This window comes from Gobio gobio (assembly GCF_949357685.1).
Source record: "Gobio gobio genome assembly, chromosome: 3".
NCBI classification, from domain to species: domain Eukaryota; kingdom Metazoa; phylum Chordata; class Actinopteri; order Cypriniformes; family Gobionidae; genus Gobio; species Gobio gobio.
The window spans coordinates 1,236,836-1,259,747 of record NC_137099.1 but is presented as its reverse complement, the minus strand read 5'-3'; the positions used below and the strand labels follow the sequence as shown (position 1 = coordinate 1,259,747).

General features: G+C 40.9%; 1 protein-coding gene across 1 annotated transcript in view; it reads left to right on the top strand.

Annotated features, from left to right (window-relative positions):
- The window catches only part of cenpe (centromere protein E), a 132,607-nt gene that overhangs the window by 94,053 nt on the left and 15,642 nt on the right, over positions 1 to 22,912 (top strand). The window contains exons 41-50 of the mRNA XM_079811915.1: positions 2,336 to 2,416; positions 2,503 to 2,586; positions 4,581 to 4,823; positions 7,432 to 7,575; positions 9,715 to 9,795; positions 10,443 to 10,550; positions 10,627 to 10,809; positions 12,245 to 12,454; positions 16,052 to 16,258; positions 17,367 to 17,570. Coding sequence (XP_079668041.1) covers positions 2,336 to 2,416; positions 2,503 to 2,586; positions 4,581 to 4,823; positions 7,432 to 7,575; positions 9,715 to 9,795; positions 10,443 to 10,550; positions 10,627 to 10,809; positions 12,245 to 12,454; positions 16,052 to 16,258; positions 17,367 to 17,570 — 1,545 coding nt within the window. The remainder of the gene's footprint in view (positions 1 to 2,335; positions 2,417 to 2,502; positions 2,587 to 4,580; positions 4,824 to 7,431; positions 7,576 to 9,714; positions 9,796 to 10,442; positions 10,551 to 10,626; positions 10,810 to 12,244; positions 12,455 to 16,051; positions 16,259 to 17,366; positions 17,571 to 22,912) is intronic.

The following is a 22,912-nucleotide window of genomic DNA, read 5'->3' as shown; positions in this document are numbered from 1 at the left end:
CAAAAAAACGAGAGTTTAAGGAGACAAAAGTGGATAAAGGCAGTAAAACTGTCTGACACTGTTGAGTAACACTGTTGAGTCAAATATCCAAATGTCAGTTTTATCTATGATATTTCCTGTCTCTGATGACGTTCTCCTCTAGTGTGTGCACTTCTCAGTGTAATATAACGTGTCTCAATCCACTTTTTTGTCCTTAAACGCTCGTTTTTTGGGTCAATGGCTTATAAACACGTCTGTGTTTTTGGTTGTGGGTTTTGTTTAGCTTGTTTGCTGTACACTTTGTCACATATCAGCTTTTAGACATTGTTCAGTTTTTTGTTACAAGTCCGAAATGACAAGGAGGAGCTTCACGCAATGCAAAGTCAATGGAGGGCGTTCGATTGTTTCCTCCCCTGTGGGCGTGGCCTTCAGATTATGACGCGTGTCGCTCTGTTTCTATTGGCTGATCTCATGTGAGTGACAGGTGGCCCCGCCCTCATAATCAGTTATTCTGACTGCGATATTGAAGAAAAATGCGATATGCAATACCTTGTTAAATAATGCGATACGATATTGCTTTATGTTTGTAAAATCTATTTAAATTATATTCAAAAATTATTCAAAAACTGAGAATGATACCATTTATGTGTTTCACATTCTTTCTGGGAAAAGAAAGCATCGCTACAACTTCTGAAAGTGAGCAGAAATGAATGTCACAAATCTGACAAAAAAAATGTAATGCCAATATTTAAATACCAAAAAGGCTTGACTTGGTAATATATTCAGTTATATCAACCTAAAACTTAGTTCACCCGAATTAAAATTCTATCATCATTTACTCGCCCTCAAGTGTTTGCAAACCTGTATGAGTTTCTTTGTTCTGCTGAACTCAAAAGAAGATATTTAGAAGAATGTTTGTGACCAAAGCAGAGAGAGCAACTATTGACTACTATAGTATTTTTTTCCCTACTATGGTAGTCAATGGTTGCTCTCTCTGCTTGGTTACAAACATTCTTCAAAATATCGTTTGTGTTCAGCAGAACAAAGAAACTCATACAGGTTTGGAAACACTTGAGGGCGAGTAAATGACAGAATTTTAATTTTTGGGTGAACTATCCCTTTATCATTAAGAACATCCAGGTAAACAAAGACAGCTGAACTAGGGGAGGACAATTATTTATATTTTTATTTATTTTTATTTAAAAAAAAGAACTAAAAACGGTAGTCTTCACATGAATTAAATCTACACTGATACGCCTTTTTTTCGTATCATATATTTAAGTAATTGTCATAAATTATGATAATTAAGTCTATTCTCTGCTATGTGTTGACCTAAAACGTTAAAAGCTAAACCTAAAAGCTCGCGCATCTTCAGCTCGCGCATCTTCAGCTCGCGCAACTTCAGCTCGCGCAACTTCAGCTCGCGCATCTACAGCTCGCGCATCTTCAGCTCGCTCATCTTCAGCTCGCGCAACTTCAGCTCGCGCAACTTCAGCTCGCTCAACTACAGCTCGCGCATCTACAGCTCGCGCATCTTCAGCTCGCTCATCTTCAGCTCGCGCAACTTCAGCTCGCGCAACTTCAGCTCGCGCATCTTCAGCTCGCGCATCTTCAGCTTGCGCATCTTCAGCTCGCGCATCTTCAGCTCGCTCAACTACAGCTCGCGCATCTTCAGCTCGCGCATCTTCAGCTCGCGCATCTTCAGCTCGCTCAACTTCAGCTCGCGCAACTTCAGCTCGCGCAACTTCAGCTCGCGCATCTTCAGCTCGCGTATCTTCAGCTCGCGCATCTTCAGCTCGCGCATCTTCAGCTCGCGCATCTTCAGCTCGCGCAACTTCAGCTCGCTCAACTTCAGCTCGCTCAACTTCAGCTCGCGCATCTTCAGCTCGCGCAACTACAGCTCGCGCAACTTCAGCTCGCTCAACTTCAGCTCGCGCATCTTCAGCTCGCGCATCTTCAGCTCGCGCAACTACAGCTCGCGCATCTTCAGCTCGCTCAACTTCAGCTCGCTCAACTTCAGCTCGCGCATCTTCAGCTCGCTCAACTTCAGCTCGCGCATCTTCAGCTCGCGCAACTTCAGCTCGCGCATCTTCAGCTCGCGCAACTTCAGCTCGCGCATCTTCAGCTCGCTCAACTTCAGCTCGCTCAACTTCAGCTCGTGCATCTTCAGCTCGCGCATCTTCAGCTCGCTCAACTTCAGCTCGCGCATCTTCAGCTCGCGCATCTTCAGCTCGCGCAACTTCAGCTCGCGCAACTTCAGCTCGCGCATCTTCAGCTCGCGCATCTTCAGCTCGCGCATCTTCAGCTCGCGTATCTTTGGTGTGTCTTCTCATTTAAAATCTCTCTCTCTCTTCAGCTGATCCAGGGCCAAGGAGAGCTCAAACAGAAGAAGCATCAGGAGCCGGATCAGTTGAGTCAGAAATCTCAGCTTGAGCAGGTCTGTAATGCCACTGTCACATGTACGGCTGGAATAGAGAAGCGTTTCCCATCCCTCATGTTGTGTGTGTGGTTTCTCTGGTCCAGATCCAAGCTCTGACGGAGGAGGTGGAGTCCCTGAGGAGCCAGAAGGAGGTGCTCCGGACGGACCTACAGGAAGCAGCCGCCACGGTGAGATCACTTCCTGTCATCGCTGTTACGCCATCTCACATCCTCAACACTAGTGATACACCGATCATGAATTTAAAATGGCCGATTCCGATTTTTTTTCAAGAAAACTGGCCAATTCCGATACCGATTTCCGTTTTTTTTTTTTTTTTTTACACAATAAAAGAATGAAAGTATACATGAACAAGATGTTTATTTGGTATTTAACGGGCTAAATTGGCTTTTGGCTAATGAAAACAAGTCCGCAATCTGGAAATTACAAGGTTTAAAGGTGAAATTAAAGGTAACAACTGCATATTCTGCAATCCAAACAAAGATGTTACTTAAATCAGCTAGTGATGCTCCAATCATGATTTTACATGGCCGATTCAGATTTTTTTTTTTTCAAGAAAACTGGCCAATACCGATTTCCGGTTTTTTTTTCTTTTATTAATTGTTTTACACAATAAAATAATGAAAGTATGCATGAACAAGATGTTTATTTGGTATTTAACAGGCTAAATTGGCTTTTGGCTAATGAAAACAAGTCCGCAATCTGAAATTAACAGGAAATTGAATTGGAAATTAAAAGGTTTAAAGGTGAAATTAAAGTCAACTGCATATTCTGCAATCCAAACAAAGATGTTACTTAAATCAGCATTTGTTTTTAAATTCAGTGTAAAGAAAAAAAAGTCTTTACCAGTGAAATTCAATAAAACCAAAGTATATAATTGTTCCAAAATGTTAAATCAAATAATGTTTAGTGCAACGAAAAAAAACTAAGATGCTACAGCAGGTGCTTTTTAAATCAAATTAAGTTGATGTAATTTTAAGGTAAAATAAAAGGTAACACTTTAGAATAATGGACATTAGTTAACATTAGTTAATGTATTAACTAACATTGAGCAGTGCATTTGTTACTGTATTTGTTCATCTTTGTTAACGTTAGTTAATATAAATCCAGCTGCTCATGTTAGTTCACAGAGCATTAACTAATGTTAACAAGATTTTAATGCATTTGTAAATGTTGAAACCAATATTAACAGAGATTAATAAACACTTTATAAGTGCAGTTCATGTTAGTTAACTAATGACCATTATTCTAAAGTGTTGCCAAATATAAATGATCATCCTATAGGCTACAGAACTGATAGTATTTCATTTCTAAAGTGCAGCATGTTCTTCTTTAGGCTACAAAAAGAAGTAGGCTTTGTCACAAGTTAGTCTGTTTCGTTCTCATCCGATCCAACACGTGAGAAGCTGAGCTGAACAAACGCTCACGATCTACACTTGTGCTGAGCTCGCGCAACTTCAGCTCGCGCAACTTCAGCTCGCGCAAATACAGCTCGCGCAACTTCAGCTCGCGCAACTTCAGCTCGCGCAACTACAGCTCGCGCATCTTCAGCTCGCGCAACTTCAGCTCGCGCAACTTCAGCTCGCGCAACTTCAGCTCGCGCATCTTCGGCTCACACAACTTCGTCTCACGCAACTTCGGCTCGCGCATCTTCGGCTCGCGCATCTTCGGCTCGCCCAACTTCGGCTCGCGCATCTTCAGCTCGCCCAACTTCGGCTCGCGCATCTTCAGCTCGCCCAACTTCGGCTCGCGCATCTTCAGCTCGCCCAACTTCGGCTCGCGCATCTTCAGCTCGCCCAACTTCGGCTCGCGCATCTTCAGCTCGCCCAACTTCGGCTCGCGCATCTTCAGCTCGCCCAACTTCGGCTCGCGCATCTTCAGCTCGCGCAGGAAAGTGGCTCTTCCTTCCCTTCTGCATCGGGTCTCTTCCCTCAGTTCTCCAGTTTCCGTTTGTAACACACAAGTGACATGTTCACGAATGATTGCGATATAGGCGCGTGGGCGCACTTCCGGGAATCGGCAGAAAAATTAAAAAAGAACTTGACTTTTCGGTTCTAGCGCGCGATCGGCAACCGACCGGTTCCGATTTTTGGCCGGTCAACCGGTGCATCCCTACTCAACACCACTGACTCCTTCTTCTTCTTCTTCTTCTTCTCTCCTGCAGTCTAAAATGTACCAGGATTTACTGCACGTGACCAAGCAGGAGCTGAAGCAGCAGCAGAAGGAGAAGGCAGAGCTGATGGAGGAAACCGCAGCGAAAGAGTCGCAGCTCGGCTCCGAGATCCAGAACCTCCAAACACGCCTCACCTCGCTCTCAGAAGAGAAGGAGGAGCTCCTGGAGACGCGGAGGAGAGCGAGAGAGGAGGGAGAGCGACTGAGAGCCGACCTGCAGGAGAGCGAGCACACGGTAGGCCTGTTAATCTGGCCATTTCACACGCTCCAGACTAGCATTAGCGAGCCGGGCCGCTGGAGGGAAATCCAGAGACACCTCTGACAAAGTCACGATAACACATTTTGCTGGACGATAAATTAGCCAAGAAATTATTGCGATAAACGATAATATTGTCGTTCATTTTCATCTAAAATAAGGATAATGGCATAATAATGCAGGTTCACCTTTTCAAAGATCAATAAACTTTTATTTCTAAAGTCTATTTAACACTGAAAACGGAAAGCATTTTAAATATCCACAATAAATGAACAAAGCAATAAAAGCAATAAAAGTCTCAGTCTGTTCACAAACAAATGAATAAACAGCGGGAAACTGCAGAGGATGATCGTGTGTTAGGATTACTAATTAACTAATTAATCCAAAACAAATCTGTAATTAATCACAATTAATTCGTTTTTAATATTTTGATATTGTAATAATTTCAGTTACTCTCCAAATTAATGTAGAAACTATTTATTGACAGCATCTTTTAAATATGTGTTGTATGTTTTTATGAATGAAGGCCAGTATCACTGATGTCTCTATGAAACATTAATAATGTTACATTACAGTATAACTGAAAGATGACAATCTCAACATTTATTAGGCTTTAAAAAAACAGTCTTAAAACAATCTTTCCATAAACCCATTATAATTAATATTATTTTACCTGTGCCTTCCCTGTTAGACATGTACAGAAATATAATAGTTATCAAACACCTTTCTTAACTGCATAAATAATAAATGAAATCTAGATTAATCATCATTAAAGCTGCACTTTCCTCTGTTCCCGTTGTTCTATGATGAACATTAATGACATCATCATCAGTGCTACTGTCACTTTAAGAACAGCCGCGCATCTCATTATCTCACAACTCTTTAAGTTCATTTCAGACGTTATTTAACTCATTTCAGACCCTAATATGAGTACTCAAAATTCTCTGTGTTGTTGTTATTGTTTGTTCAAGAGCAAAAGAGAACTCGATTCTGTGCGTCGTGTGTGTGTGTGTGTGTGTGTCAAAGTGTCCCTCGATTAGCTGATATGAGCTGCAGCCACACAGACAGGACACTGACACACACACACACACTCGATGTATAAGAGCGTGATCATATAATGTAACGCTCTACAAAAATGGATATAAAAACGGACACTGGAAACGGTACCCGCGGGATCTTAAAGTCTTAAATGTCTTTTAAATTTCAAAATCTAAATTTTAGGCCTTAAAAAGTCTTAAATTCGCTGAAGTATTGAGTTCTAGGTCTGAAATAATTTTAAACAGCTGTTAATTTTCCTCCGTCCATGTAACGCTTCCTCTAATGCTCATTGAAATGCTCCGGCAGCACTTTAGTGTGTGTGTGTGTGTGTGTGTGTTGTAGTTCGTTCTTTCGTTAGTCCAACTATAGTTCGCTGTTTTACAACTACAAATGAGACCAGCATGCATCTTATATTGCAGCCAATCAGCTTTCATGTTATTGGCGCGAGTCTCTTTTGGATTGTACCACAGACACATCAAACAGATTTTATTCTTCAGCTTCAGTTCTCCAGTTCTTCCAGTTCAGGCGATCGTGAAAGCGAAGGCGAATCTTTCTCACCTGCCATCTCGCATAATGACCAAATACAATTGATATTCCTGATAGCACTAAAAAAGCGAGTGAACCGAATGTGCTCATTACTGTAGGTCTTAAAGTGAAAGCAACCCAATATAGCCGAGCCTACACACACTCCTGTCTGTGTCGTTCATATTAATCAAACAACAACAACGGGGAAAACAAACAGTAGCCTAACTAAACTAAAGCACTGTTTGCATCTGGATATTTAAGTTGTATTTATTTGTCCTATTGTCAAACACGATTCATGCATTTTGTTTGTTTCATTGCCATGTGTGACTATTGTGCATCTGACATAATGATATGGTAAATGTGGCATCCTAATTATGAAAAAAACAACAACAACAAAAACATGCAAATTTCTGATAATGACCACCACCACAAAATCAGTAATTTTGATCTCACAAAAAATTATATATATATATAATACACATACATGCAGACACACGCACACACACACACACTCACTCTACCGGTCAAAAGTTTGAGAATGGTATTTAAAGAAGTCTCTTCTGCTCACCAAGGCTGCATGTATTAACTTTTTTTTTATATTTGAATATGCTATTTATTTCTGTGATTCAAAGCTGAATTTTCAGCATCATTACTCCAGACTTTAGAGTCACATAATCCTTCAAAAACCTTATTTTTTACTTTCTATTTCAGATAAATGCTGCTCTTTAGAACTTTCTATGCATCAAAGAATCCTAAAAAATGTTTTACACAACTGTGTTCAACCCTGATAATAATCATAAATGTGTATTGATCCTCATTGGATAAATTGGTCTGGGTTCTTATGGGTTAAAAAGGTCTTAAATTTGATTTGGTGAAACCTACAGATACCCTGTGGAAATGATCGCGGCCGGAAAAATGATCAAGCTCATTTTTTTTCTTCTCTTGTGCGATTTAATTGATTGATTGGCTATCGCGACAGGCCTTGTCCAGCAGTGTTTCCTAAAGCGATGTGTTGTTCCTGTAGAGGAAGCGGCAGATGGAGGATCTGCAGTCTCTCAGCGGAGTGAGCCATCAGCTGGAGAACCAGAAGACTCACGCTCAGCAGCTCCTGGAGGCTTTAGGAGACGCCACACGAGAGACGGATCAGCTCAGGCGAGAGCTGGAGAAGGTGACCTCTGAACCCTTGATCGGCCCTCGGGCTCCAGCTGACCCCACTGGACTTTCCCTCCATTTTTAAAAAGTGTTCCCAAATACCCCTTTTCCACCAAAGCAGAGCTAGAACTAGATCGGAGCCAGAGCCTAGTTTCAAATCGGTTCTTTGTGTTTCCACACCCAAAGCTCCAGCTCCGAGCCAGGAGAAGTGGTTCTTAAGTAGCACCAAAACATTGCTGGGCTAGAACAGGGCTAGAAGTAAGAGCCGATTCCGTCAGGCGCTGGGGGCGGAGTCAACAAGACCAACACACACTGGAGATCCGCCATTGTTGAAATAGCAGCTAATGGAGCTAACAGCTGCTGCTCGTTTGTAATCTCCGTCTATACAAATTACGGCGAACTACATGAATGCGTTGGATTCGCTGTGTTTGCGCTGTGTTTTAATGCCGATGTAGGATCGTAAAGCCATGTGAATCAATAGTAACGCAACGTTTGCATTGTTGATGGAAGGCTTGTTCGCAGCGGAGACCGATCGCCGTATGATAACCAGTCCAGCGAGAGCACACGACTCCTTATGCTTTTGATTCACTCATGCGGTTTTTTTATATCATATGTGGATCGGTCTGCGCAGCGCCGATGCGTCTCGAACAAGCCTGGTGTGCGTTTCCCAAAACCATAGTTGCTAACCTGTTAGCAACTTAGGTCGTTGACAATGGGAAATTGCATTGCAACCATCAAAGTTGCTAACTTAGTTAGCAACTATGGTTTTGGGAAACGCACAACAGGTGTGTTTGTGTTTCCGCTGCCCAGGGTTGCCAGGTTTTCACAACAAATCCGCCCAATTGCTACTCAAAACAAGCCCAATCGCGTTCCAGGGGGGGATTCCCCAGTAAAAATCACATTTGGGGGTAAAATATGTGTTTTTTGGCACTAAAATTCGCATTCCCGGGGCTAAATATCACATTATTGGGGTCGCTTTATCCCGCGGACATGAAAAAACAGCCCGCGGCAAAACCACATACTTGGCAACACTGCCGCTGCCTCGCTAGCGTTGCTGAGAGAGATGAGACGGATACAGTGACGTAAGACTGGCTCTGTTGTGGCTCTCATGTGGAAAAGCAGCCGGTTCTTAGAAGCTCCTCAGTCGAACCAACTATGAACTGGGACTAGCTCTGGCTCTGGACTAGCTCTAGCACTGCCTTGGTGGAAAAGGGTAAAGTGGAACAAACTTTCTGTCTCACACACACACAAACACACACATGTGTGTGACTGCAACAGAGAGCATTTTTATAAAAACTGGCAAATAAAATCAACAAAACTGGCATAAATCTGAAAAAATTCCATACATAAATGAAGGACAAATACTAGAGCACAAATGGAACAATCATGAGAAAGAGAGAGAAAAGAGCAAATAAAAGAAAGATGAAAGGCAGCTTAACTTCTGCATAACTTCCCTCTGGACCTCTAGTGGATAATGTGCTCATTGCACTCATTGCTCATCTCTCTCTCTCTCTCTCTCTCTCTCTCTCTCTCTCTCTCTCTCTCTCTCTCTCTCTCTCTCTCTCTCTCTCTCTCTCTCTCTCTCTCTCTCTCTCTCTCTCTCTCTCTCTCTCTCTCTTTTTCATAAAATGAGCCAATTTATGACATAGTTAAGTAATTGTGCAGTAAATAGGTAAAAAACTACCAAATACCCACAAAAACACAGCATAAATGTATAGTTGAGAAGTAAATAAAAAAAAATGAGATATAGTTTTCCATGTAAAAAATGTATATTTCCTTATGCAGTCGCTCTGTAAATGTTTGGGGTCTATCTGAGCACAAGGGCCTCAAACGTAAACCCGACTTGAGGGACGTGTGTGTGTGTGTGTGTGTGTGTGTGTGTGTGTGTGTGTGTGTGTGTGTGTGTGTGTGTGTGTGTGTGTGTGTGTGTGTGTGTGTGTGTGTGTGTGTGTGTGTGTGTGTGTGTGTGTGTGTGTGTGTGTGTGTGTGTGTGTGTGTGTGTGTGTGTGTGTGTGTGTGTGTGTGTGTGTGTGTGTGTGTGTGTGTGTGTGTGTGTGTGTGTGTGTGTGTGTGTGTGTGTGTGTGTGTGTGTGTGTGTGTGTGTGTGTGTGTGTGTGTGTGTGTGTCTGACGTTAACCCTGCCTCTCCTCCACAGCTCACACACATCGAGGCGAAGGCAGAGCAGCTGGAGAAGCAGAAGATCCTGCTGGAGTCGGAGGTGCATTCTCTGAGTCAGGTGTGTGTCTCATTCATAATCTACACTTATTCTGTCATTTATTCTCCCTCCTTCCAAACTCATACGCCTTTGGTTTATATTTGAAACCCAAATAAGACGTTTTTAATGACTTCTGAATGTTTTGCGCTTGTGTGTGACGCTCTCTAGTTTGTGTTTTCTTAAGTGATGCACTGTGTGTTTATGTGTGAAATAAACGCCTCATTTAGACTCAAATTAAACAGCTTTTTGTTGGATCTCCTTATATTAAAGGGTCATCACACACACACACACACACACACACACACACACACACACACACACACACACACACACACACACACACACACACACACAGTTTCTGCCAGTCTGGTGTTAATCTTGAGTATCTATAGAGTAGTGTTGAGAACACACTCACACTCTCTCTCTCTCTCTCTCTCTCTCTCTCTCTCACTCACACACACACACTCACTCACTCACACACACACACTCTCTCACTCTCTCTCACACTCTCTCTCTCACACACTCTCTCTCTCGCTCGCTCACTCACCCTCACCTCAGGTTTCAGAGTCTTGTGGGTTTGGAAGAACTTGGAGTACATTTTTGCCATGACTATCCCTTTTAACCGTATCTTGTTGTTAAAGCCGAGTGTGTGTGTGTGTGTGTTTCAGTCTCTCACTGAGGTGAATGCCAGTGTGTCTGATCAGAGTAACACACAGATGTGCAGATCTGTGCTTGGACTGAGTTCTGCGGTGGATGCGTCTGATGAGAAGCTGCAGGTAAAGCTGATGTCTGAAGCCTTTGGTTTACCTGTGATCTACTCGAGTCTGACGTGAGGTTTTTCTCCATGTGAAGGCGGCCTTTGCGAAGCTCCAGCTGGTCATCGATCGCCCCACTGACGCTTTATCCGAGGTGAACCGTGAAGAATGGGCCGTGATCTATCAGCTGGTGCGGTTCATTCCTGTGGCTCAGAGAAACGTCTACGCGACACACACCAAAAAAACAACTGCGCTGAACAACGTGCTAGTCAATATTGCGGTAAGAGTTAGCAGAGACATTTGCAGGGTTCCTACGGGGTTCGGAAAAGTATGGAATTTGATTTGAGTAATTTCCAGGTCTGGAAAAGTATGGAAAAATATGTATTTCCAGACTATTGTCCCGATTTCATTTTCTAAATATAAAATTAATAATTTCTAAATGTATATAATAAATATATAATATATACAATCTGTTTTTTTTTTTCATGGCGTTTGGATCAGTCTGCCAGCGCTGCCGATCGTTTTTACACTTGATCTGCTGGAGTTTAGGTCTGCAGTGATTATTAGATTAACACAAATTAAATTAAAATATATATTTTTTTAAATCTGAGAGATTTCAGTCCCTTTATTAAAGGACTAGTTCACCCCAAAATGAAAATGTCCTAATCATTTACTCGCCTCAATGCCATCCAGGATATCCATGCCTTACTTTCTTCAGTGAAAAATAAATAAAGTTTTTGAGATGGCGTTTTGGATGGCGTTGAGGTGAGTAAATGATTAGGACATTTCATTTTGAGGTGAACTAATCCTTTAAATATCTTCATGTGTCCAAGATTAACAAAAGTCATTTTAGTTTAGAATGACATGAGGGTAAGTAAATGATGATAGAAATTTCATTTTGGGGTAAATCAATAACCCTTTAAAAAAATTGTGACTGATTTTGATTTAAGATCACAAAAGGCAATATTTTAATATAGGATTTCTAAATATTTTATTTATAATTAGCCTTTTGGTTAAACAGTCTTCACAAGTATGCTGTACCTAACAGCCAATTAAGCATTGTCAATTTACTTTAGCTCTAATTTCTAATTTTCTGGTTAATTGTACATGAACGTCCCTTCAGTTTCTGCAGGGGTTTACAGTTATTTAAATGTACAAAATTACAAATATGAATAACATTGCACTGATTTAGCATTGCAGTTTTAATAAAATGCTGTGCTTTGAACTTGACTGGGTTTGGTGTTAAATTGACTTGTACAAGCAACAGTAGCTACAATTTTCAAATTTACAAATTTAACATGATAGCCCACATAGAGGTTTTGACTCAGAGTGTAACATACTTACACCAATAGCATTGTGGGTAAGTGCGTCGCCATGTAGTGCTGTTGTGCTCCGGGAGACCCGAGTTCGAGTCCTGCCTCATGGACTTTTCCCAATCCCGCCCCTCGCTCTCCCACCTTACTTCCTGGCTAGCTACTTTCCTATCCTAATAAAAGGCAAAAACACCAATACTAAATCTTTAAAATGTAGCATACTTGTTAGCAGTTGAATTTTAAAACAATTGATCAGAAGTTAAATATGGTCGGAAAAATCTTTAGGGAAGTCTGGAAATTTGAGTCTGGAAAAGTATGGTGTAGGAAAAATAGTGTAGGAACCATGCATTTGAACATCTGGTCAGTGGATGTTTGGCCTAACGGAAGGAAAACCCGTTGTAGGAGGCGTACAGGAGACTGGCGCAGCGCTGCAAGACGCACTTCGAGACGGAGGTTCAGCGCGACGTGTCCGCGTTCGAGGAGTCTCGACTACAGGACCTGCTCGTCCTCATGGCTCAGGCTCCATCACGGGCGGCACTTCAGGACGACTTCCAGCAGGTCTGGGAACAGAGACTGTCGCATCTGTTGGAAAGACGTCAGCAGTACCTGCAGGTATGATCACGCTCTTTTGGGGCCCTTTAGAAGTTTTGACATGCTCTGACATTTGTGCATTTTTCAGTTGCTTATAAACACATTAATGTGTAATTACACTGTATTCAGCACAAACTGGGCTACCATAATATGTGAGCAACATGTATGTACATGCTTGTATTTTTGAGAAAACCAAATTTTAAAATGAAGGCCTCAAAACACACAATAGACATGTGTCCACAAGACTTTTGACTAATGGGTGTATCTACCTAGAGTTTTTGCTTCACACTGATGTGAGAATCATTGAGCCTGCTCATTTACATAAAACAATACACTGATTTAAAAAAAAAAAAAATCTTCACAGACCATATGCGAGGAGGCGTGATATATAATGAATAATGCTGGAATCACATCTAAGAGGACAAAAAAACATAATAGCCCGCATAATGAGCTGCATAATGAATGAGCTTCAGGTAGGCCTATGTGACAGACAGCAACAGGACATATATATTGTACTTATCTAATAAATGCATCTTGATTTTAAGAATGTTTAAACATTTAGACTAGAAACAAGACTAATTTATGTTTTTGAAAGTAGTCTCATGCTAAAAAAACTAAATAATTAAAATTAAGATACAATTTATACAAAACGAAATTCACTTTAAAGAAAGCAATTCACTTTCTACAAAACAAAACTCGATAAAACAAACTTTGATATTCAATTTTAAAAATACCATTAGGCTATAATATTTAAACATCAATATGAATAAAAATTTGTTTGACTGGTACTATATTTATAGCATCGGAGCAGACATTTGCGAATAAAAGCTTTATTGATGTGATACTAGGCTCTTTTACAATAAACACGTTATAATCTGTCCAAAACAGCCCAAATAAATCTTGTCTAAACAGTCTTGCCTGTATGACATTTAATATTGCAGCAGGATTCATATTTTAATGTCTTTTTGCGTTTAATATTCACAGATGCTAACAGAATAAACTTGGCCTACCTTACAATCAGCCCTGAATCCATCTGAACAGAACATGAACAGCTTTTCATGAGGTTAATTATTCCTCAACGCTTCTCAAAAAGATGTAGCTGAAGTGTAGCTTGTTTATGAACTAATGCTGATGAATAATGACTGTTTACTTTACGATGTTTATATAGTAATATGTTTTAGACGGTTGTATCAATGCATATTTGATCTCCTGAACTTGAATGAGCTCCTGCAACTGTAAGGCAGACATTTCAAAATAAGAGTCCTGGTGTATTTCCAGCTTGTTTGTAATTAAAAGTCACGCATTATATATTCGTTTTTGGCTACACAATAAACTGTATTTAATTTAATTCCCATTTAATTCATAGTCAGGAGGATAGACCAGTATTAGACACATATTCAATAAAGCATCAGGGTTATAATAGTTCACTAAAACCATTAAAAAAGTTCATTACTTGAAATTATATAAATGTTAACTGAAATAAAAAATAAATAAATACTTATTTGAAGCTTTAGCTTAACCTGATATGGCCTACTGACTAAAACAGAAATACAAAGTTATAAAAACTATATAGATGTTTTTATGTATTTAATATGATTAAAAATTTATATATGTCTGTTTCGTGTATTTTTAATTCTTAAAACAAAATGATGTCAAAATGTCAGCTCAATTAGACGTTCAATTAATCGGTTATGTGATGCTTAAATGCTTAATATATTACAATTTAACTCCACTCATTAGATTTTAGGAGACTAAATCTACAGTAGATTCAGTCGACTAAAATCTTATGATATTTAGTCAACTAAAACTAAAAACAATTCAGGTGACTAAAATATGACTAAAACTAAATGGCATTTTAGTCAAAAGACTGACTAAAACTAAATCAAAATTTACTGTCAAAATTAACACTGCTCCGTGGGCGTGGTCACATTACAGGATAATTAAGTGGCTCACTCTCTTTTCGAACAGATTACATAAACCCAGCATATTTGTTTTCGATTTAGTTTACAGTATTTAAATCCTGACATTTCAGCGTTTCTTTAGACATATGTCTCATGTATTGACTAAGCTAGAGTTCCTTTTCTGAAGACTATCTGAATGAACGTCTTTGAGAGAGTGGCTGCAGATCGCACATGTGTTTTCTTTATTTTGCAAAAAGCAAAACATTTTGTTTTTATTGTGACTGTACACACAAAACAAAATAGAAACTTAACAGATTATAATGATGTATAACACTTGCCTGAATGATAAAAAACGAAGTTATTTGAGTCTCTTGATGAGAAAAAAAGCAAGCCAATCACGCCGGCGAGCTAAAATCGCTAAAACATAATATCCACTACAGTTAACAAAATGCTATGCTTGGGTCTCAGGGGGATTTTGTGTTTTCTTTTTGCATTAAATGCATTAATTATTACATATACGCATGTAATATAATATGTGAAATTTCAGACCAAACCTGTGATGGAAATACACAAGGTGGTATTAAAAAGATCTTAAAAAGTCTTAAATTTAACTTGTTCATATCTGTAGACACTCTGTGATAAGAAAAAAAGCCGGCGCGACCGCCAACTCGAGAGGGTTAAAGGGTTAATTCACCCAAAACTGTAGATTGTGTCATTAATGACTGAGCCTCATGTGGTTGGACACCCGTCAGACCTCCGTTCATCTTCAGACACAAATGAAGATATTTTAGTGTAAATCTGATGCTCTGAAAGGCCTCCATTGGCTCAACTTTACACTCTCAAGACCCTTAAAAGACACTAAAGACTAAAGTTACAAAGTCCATCTCACCACAGCGGCTCTACAATAACTTTATGAAGACGAGAATAGTTTCTGTGCGCAAAAAAACCCTAAATAACGACTTATATAGTGATGACGATTTCAAAACACGGCCTCATGAAGCTTCGAAGCGTTATGAATCAGTGAGTCGAATCATGATTCGGATTGTGTGTCAAACCGCCAAACTGCTGAAATTTGGCGATTCAAACCGCTGAATCGACTCACTGATTCATAACGCTTCAAACCGCTGAATCGACTCACTGATTCATAACGCTTCAAACCGCTGAATCGACTCACTGATTCATAACGCTTCAAACCGCTGAATCGACTCACTGATTCATAACGCTTCGAAGCTTCATGATGCCGTGTTTTGTAATCGTCATCTCTATGTAAGTCGTTATTTAGGGTTTTTTTGCGCACAGAAACTATTCTGGTCTTCATAAAGTTATTGTAGAGCCGCTGTAGTGAGATGGACTTTGTAACTTTAGTCTTTAGTGTCTTTTAAGGGTCTTGAGAGTGTAAAGTTGAGCCAATGGAGGCCTTTCAGAGCATCAGATTTACACTAAAATATCTTCATTTGTGTCTGAAGATGAACGGAGGTCTGACGGGTGTCCAACCACATGAGGCTCAGTCATTAATGACACAATCTACATTTTTGGGTGAACTAACCCTTTAACTACAGAAAATTCACAAATAACGATTTTCTCGGGGCTGCTTTGAAACGATCTGTGTTGTAGATAAATGCAACGGTCCTAGCACTGAGCCTTGTGGCACTCCATACTGATGTGACTGTAGTTTTCCATTCTGGAGCTGAGGGGTCTTATTTTGTGTGTTCTTCAGAAATTGGAGGACGTTCTAAGGCTCCTGGAGGACGGTTTAGCCAAACACGAAGCGTTGGTGTCTGAGGAGCGTCAGCACAAGACCCGTGCGCTGGAGGATCTCAAGGCTCTGCTCAGATCTCCTCAGACGGCCGCTGTGGTGCAGATGCAAGAGCAACAGATCGCTCGTCGCACTGAAGCCGCCGAGCGTCTGAACGCACACTATATTGTGAGTGATGCCTTTGTTCTGAAATGGTGTTGTTGTTGTTAGGGATGCACCGGTTGACCGGCCAAAAACCGGAACCGGACGGTTTTTGCTTCTAGTGTGCGATCGGTAACCTCTTTTTTTTTTTGGTTTTCTTGTATTTTTCTGCCGATTTATCTGGAAGTGCGCCCGAGTTGCGCGAGCTGAAGTTGCGCGAGCTCAGCACAAGTGTAGATCGTGAGCGTTTGTTCAGCTCAGCTTCTCACGTGTTGGATCGGATGAGAACGAAACAGACTAACTTGTGACAAAGCCGAAATACTTCTTTTTGTAGCCTAAAGAAGAACATGCTGCACTTTAGAAATGAAATACTATCAGTTCTGTAGCCTATAGGATGATCATTTATATTTGGTAACACTTTAGAATAATGGTCATTAGTTAACATTAGTTAACGAACATGAACTAATAATGAACTGCACTTATAAAGTGTTTATTAATCTCTGTTAATATTAGTTTCAACATTTACAAATGCATTATTAAAATCTTGTTAACATTAGTTAATGCTCTGTGAACTAACATGAGCAGCTGGATTTATATTAACTAACGTTAACAAAGATGAACAAATACAGTAACAAATGTACTGCTCAATGTTAGTTAATACATTAACTAATGTTAACTAATGTCCATTATTCTAAAGTGTTACCTTTTATTTTACCTTAAAATGACATCAACTTAATTTGATTTAAAAAGCACCTGCTGTAGCATCTTAGTTTTTTTTCGTTGCACTAAACATTATTTGATTGAACATTTTGGAACAATTATATACTTTGGTTTTATTGAATTTCACTGGTAAAGACTTTTTTTTTCTTTACACTGAATTTAAAAACAAATGCTGATTTAAGTAACATCTTTGAATTGGAAATTAAAAGGTTTAAAGGTGAAATTAAAGTCAACTGCATATTCTGCAATCCAAAACAATTTCCTGTTAATTTCAGATTGCGGACTTGTTTTCATTAGCCAAAAGCCAATTTAGCCCGTTAAATACCAAATAAACATCTTGTTTATGGGTATCTGAATGGGCCGTGTAGAATCATGTGTGCGTCAGTAGTTCTGAGCAGTCTGTGCTCATCCACAGGCTCTGTTGAATGAGTGTGAGTCTGAGATCTCGCCGCTCAAATCATCATCTTCATCATCTGAGCGGCGGCTGAAGGATCTGCGGAGAGAGACCGTAACGCTGCTTCAAGCGCACAACACCACCCTGCCCAAAGCGGAGGCGGAGCTCCTGCAGGAGAAGCACCACCTGTCACAGCAGCTGAAGGAGGCGCGGGCGCAGATGGAGGTATGGGGCGGGCGATGGCTCTAATGCAGGACTGTGTGTTGTTCACTCTCAGTCGCTGGTCAACTACTGAAACTACTGAAATCATGAGTGCACTAAATATAGGAAGAGAGCAGAGGTGGACAAAGTACACAACTCCATTACTCAAGTAAAAGTACTACTGGTCAAATATTACAAAAAAACTATTTTTACTTAAAGGGTTAGTTCAGCCAAAACTGTAAATTGTGTCATTAATGACTGAGCCTCATGTGGTTGGACACCCGTCAGACCTCCGTTCATCTTCAGACACAAATGAAGATATTTTAGTGTAAAGCTGATGCTCTGAAAGGCCTCCATTGGCTCAACTTTACACTCTCAAGACCCTTAAAAGACACTAAAGACTAAAGTTACAAAGTCCATCTCACTACAGCGGCTCTACAATAACTTTATGAAGACGAGAATAGTTTGTGCGCAAAAAAACCCTAAATAACGACTTATATAGTGATGACGATTTCAAAACAAGGCATCATGAAGCTTCGAAGCGTTATGAATCAGTGAGTCGAATCATGATTCGGATCGCGTGTCAAACTGCTGAAATTTGGCGATTCAAACCGCTAAATCGACTCACTGATTCATAACGCTCCGAACCGCTGAATCGACTCACTGATTCATAACGCTCTGAACCGCTGAATCGACTCACTGATTCATAACGCTCTGAACCACTGAATCGACTCACTGATTTATAACGCTCTGAACCGCTGAATCGACTCACTGATTTATAACGCTCTGAACCGCTGAATCGACTCGCTGATTCATAACGCTTCGAAGCTTCATGATGCCGTGTTTTGAAATCGTCATCACTATATAAGTCGTTATTTAGGGTTTTTTTGCGCACAGAAACTATTCTCGTCTTCATAAAGTTATTGTAGAGCCGCTGTAGTGAGATGGACTTTGTAACTTTAGTCTTTAGTGTCTTTTAAGGGTCTTGAGAGTGTAAAGTTGAGCCAATGGAGGCCTTTCAGAGCATCAGATTTACACTAAAATATCTTCATTTGTGTCTGAAGATGAACGGAGGTCTGACGGGTGTCCAACCACATGAGGCTCAGTCATTAATGACACAATCTACAGTTTTGGGTGAACTAACCCTTTAAGTAAAAGGACAGAAGTACTTTTTTTTTATGTCAATGCATTATTTTATTATTGTTGCATTGTTCAATCAATCAATCAAAAATGTACTTATACAGCACATTTAAAACAACACAAGTTGACCAAAGTGCTTTACAGATTCCACAGTTCAGTAGTATAAACAGACATCCATACACACAAATCATTCAACCACATATAACTAAGGACAGTTGAAAGCAACGGAAAATAAATATATCTTTAACATAGACTTAAAACCATCGATAGAGTCACAGGACTTGCAACATACTTGTTGTATGAATGCACGCTATAGCCATCATGGTGGTTTAACCCAGTCAGTGATGCTCCATTCGACATGCTAGCATACGACTATCTTAAACTAATTTAAATACTTGTATAAAAGTTACAAAGCTGCTGTCACTTTAAGGCAGAATGCACAAATCCTACACACTGATACACATCCGATATTCCCCCAACTGTTTACGTTCACTTAAGACATAATCAACTTTGTTTACGTGAATTACTTTCCAAAATGAAAATTGACATTTTGTGTGTATTGGTCTGTTTACGTGCAGAATTTTTTTTGCCAGCGAAGATAATCTTTAATCTTTTCAGAAAACTGAAACATACTTTCTAATATGGCCATGGGTGCACACACTGTGCCGAGGAACCGTCTTCCATTTTGCTATAAACTGATCAGTGTTCAAAAAATGTTGGGAAATTATGACCCTACAAAAGTGATTACTGATAGGCTGTCTGCAAAAAAAAAAAAACTTTTAAAGAAGAAAAATCATCCACTGACTTGCAAAGCTGCTACAGAAACGACTTTCGACTTCGAGGACCTTGATGGAAATGTAGTGGAGTGAAAAGTACGATATTTGTCTTTAAATGTAGTGAAGTTAAAGAAAAAGCTTCCCTAAATAATACTTCAGTAAAGTACAGATACTCAAAAAGTGCACTTAAGTAAATGTACTTCGTTACTGTCCACCTCTGGAAGAGAGAGAGAGCCTGTTTATAGCACACTCACGCTAAACTTTAAACTACACACGAACAACACAACTTTTTATTAACTATTGTATCTAATGAATTGCTTATTGGTGGGTGATTGTAGTCAATGCGTTCACTCATGTGTCCTGATGGTAAAGTGTGTCCTGATGGTCAAGTGTGTCCTGATGGTCAAGTGTGTCCTGATGGTCAAGTGTGTCCTGATGGTCAAGTGTGTCCTGATGGTAAAGTGTGTCCTGATGGTAAAGTGTGTCCTGATGGTAAAGTGTGTCCTGATGGTAAAGTGTGTGCTGATGGTCAAGTGTGTCCTGATGGTCAAGTGTGTCCTGATGGTAAAGTGTGTGCTGATGGTAAAGTGTGTGCTGATGGTAAAGTGTGTGCTGATGGTCAAGTGTGTCCTGATGGTAAAGTGTGTGCTGATGGTCAAGTGTGTCCTGATGGTAAAGTGTGTGCTGATGGTCAAGTGTGTCCTGATGGTAAAGTGTGTGCTGATGGTCAAGTGTGTCCTGATGGTAAAGTGTGTCCTGATGGTCAAGTGTGTCCTGATGGTAAAGTGTGTGCTGATGGTAAAGTGTGTGCTGATGGTCAAGTGTGTCCTGATGGTAAAGTGTGTCCTGATGGTAAAGTGTGTCCTGATGGTCAAGTGTGTGCTGATGGTAAAGTGTGTCCTGATGGTAAAGTGTGTGCTGATGGTCAAGTGTGTCCTGATGGTAAAGTGTGTGCTGATGGTCAAGTGTGTCCTGATGGTAAAGTGTGTCCTGATGGTCAAGTGTGTCCTGATGGTCAAGTGTGTCCTGATGGTAAAGTGTGTCCTGATGGTAAAGTGTGTGCTGATGGTAAAGTGTGTCCTGATGGTCAAGTGTGTGCTGATGGTAAAGTGTGTCCTGATGGTCAAGTGTGTCCTGATGGTCAAGTGTGTCCTGATGGTAAAGTGTGTCCTGATGGTCAAGTGTGTCCTGATGGTAAAGTGTGTCCTGATGGTCAAGTGTGTGCTGATGGTAAAGTGTGTCCTGATGGTCAAGTGTGTGCTGATGGTAAAGTGTGTCCTGATGGTCAAGTGTGTCCTGATGGTCAAGTGTGTCCTGATGGTAAAGTGTGTCCTGATGGTCAAGTGTGTCCTGATGGTAAAGTGTGTCCTGATGGTCAAGTGTGTGCTGATGGTAAAGTGTGTCCTGATGGTAAAGTGTGTCCTGATGGTAAAGTGTGTCCTGATGGTCAAGTGTGTCCTGATGGTAAAGTGTGTGCTGATGGTCAAGTGTGTCCTGATGGTCAAGTGTGTCCTGATGGTAAAGTGTGTGCTGATGGTAAAGTGTGTGCTGATGGTCAAGTGTGTGCTGATGGTCAAGTGTGTCCTGATGGTCAAGTGTGTCCTGATGGTAAAGTGTGTGCTGATGGTAAAGTGTGTGCTGATGGTCAAGTGTGTCCTGATGGTAAAGTGTGTGCTGATGGTAAAGTGTGTGCTGATGGTCAAGTGTGTGTCCTGATGGTCAAGTGTGTGCTGATGGTCAAGTGTGTCCTGATGGTAAAGTGTGTGCTGATGGTAAAGTGTGTGCTGATGGTAAAGTGTGTGCTGATGGTAAAGTGTGTCCTGATGGTCAAGTGTGTCCTGATGGTAAAGTGTGTGCTGATGGTAAAGTGTGTCCTGATGGTAAAGTGTGTGCTGATGGTAAAGTGTGTCCTGATGGTAAAGTGTGTGCTGATGGTAAAGTGTGTGCTGATGGTCAAGTGTGTCCTGATGGTAAAGTGTGTGCTGATGGTAAAGTGTGTCCTGATGGTAAAGTGTGTGCTGATGGTAAAGTGTGTCCTGATGGTAAAGTGTGTGCTGATGGTAAAGTGTGTGCTGATGGTCAAGTGTGTTCTGATGGTAAAGTGTGTGCTGATGGTCAAGTGTGTCCTGATGGTAAAGTGTGTGCTGATGGTCAAGTGTGTCCTGATGGTCAAGTGTGTCCTGATGGTAAAGTGTGTGCTGATGGTAAAGTGTGTGCTGATGGTAAAGTGTGTGCTGATGGTCAAGTGTGTCCTGATGGTCAAGTGTGTGCTGATGGTAAAGTGTGTCCTGATGGTAAAGTGTGTGCTGATGGTCAAGTGTGTCCTGATGGTAAAGTGTGTGCTGATGGTCAAGTGTGTCCTGATGGTAAAGTGTGTGCTGATGGTCAAGTGTGTCCTGATGGTAAAGTGTGTCCTGATGGTAAAGTGTGTCCTGATGGTAAAGTGTGTCCTGATGGTCAAGTGTGTCCTGATGGTCAAGTGTGTGCTGATGGTCAAGTGTGTGCTGATGGTAAAGTGTGTGCTGTTGGTAAAGTGTGTCCTGTTGGTAAAGTGTGTCCTGATGGTCAAGTGTGTCCTGATGGTAAAGTGTGTGCTGATGGTCAAGTGTGTCCTGATGGTAAAGTGTGTGCTGATGGTCAAGTGTGTCCTGATGGTAAAGTGTGTGCTGATGGTAAAGTGTGTCCTGATGGTAAAGTGTGTCCTGATGGTCAAGTGTGTCCTGATGGTAAAGTGTGTGCTGATGGTAAAGTGTGTCCTGATGGTAAAGTGTGTGCTGATGGTCAAGTGTGTGCTGATGGTAAAGTGTGTGCTGATGGTCAAGTGTGTGCTGATGGTCAAGTGTGTCCTGATGGTAAAGTGTGTGCTGATGGTAAAGTGTGTGCTGATGGTCAAGTGTGTGCTGATGGTAAAGTGTGTCCTGATGGTCAAGTGTGTCCTGATGGTAAAGTGTGTCCTGATGGTCAAGTGTGTGCTGATGGTAAAGTGTGTCCTGATGGTAAAGTGTGTCCTGATGGTAAAGTGTGTGCTGTTGGTAAAGTGTGTCCTGATGGTAAAGTGTGTGCTGATGGTCAAGTGTGTCCTGATGGTCAAGTGTGTGCTGATGGTCAAGTGTGTGCTGATGGTCAAGTGTGTCCTGATGGTAAAGTGTGTCCTGATGGTAAAGTGTGTCCTGATGGTAAAGTGTGTCCTGATGGTAAAGTGTGTGCTGATGGTAAAGTGTGTGCTGATGGTAAAGTGTGTCCTGATGGTAAAGTGTGTCCTGATGGTAAAGTGTGTGCTGTTGGTAAAGTGTGTCCTGATGGTAAAGTGTGTGCTGATGGTCAAGTGTGTCCTGATGGTCAAGTGTGTGCTGATGGTCAAGTGTGTGCTGATGGTCAAGTGTGTGCTGATGGTAAAGTGTGTGCTGATGGTAAAGTGTGTGCTGATGGTAAAGTGTGTCCTGTTGGTAA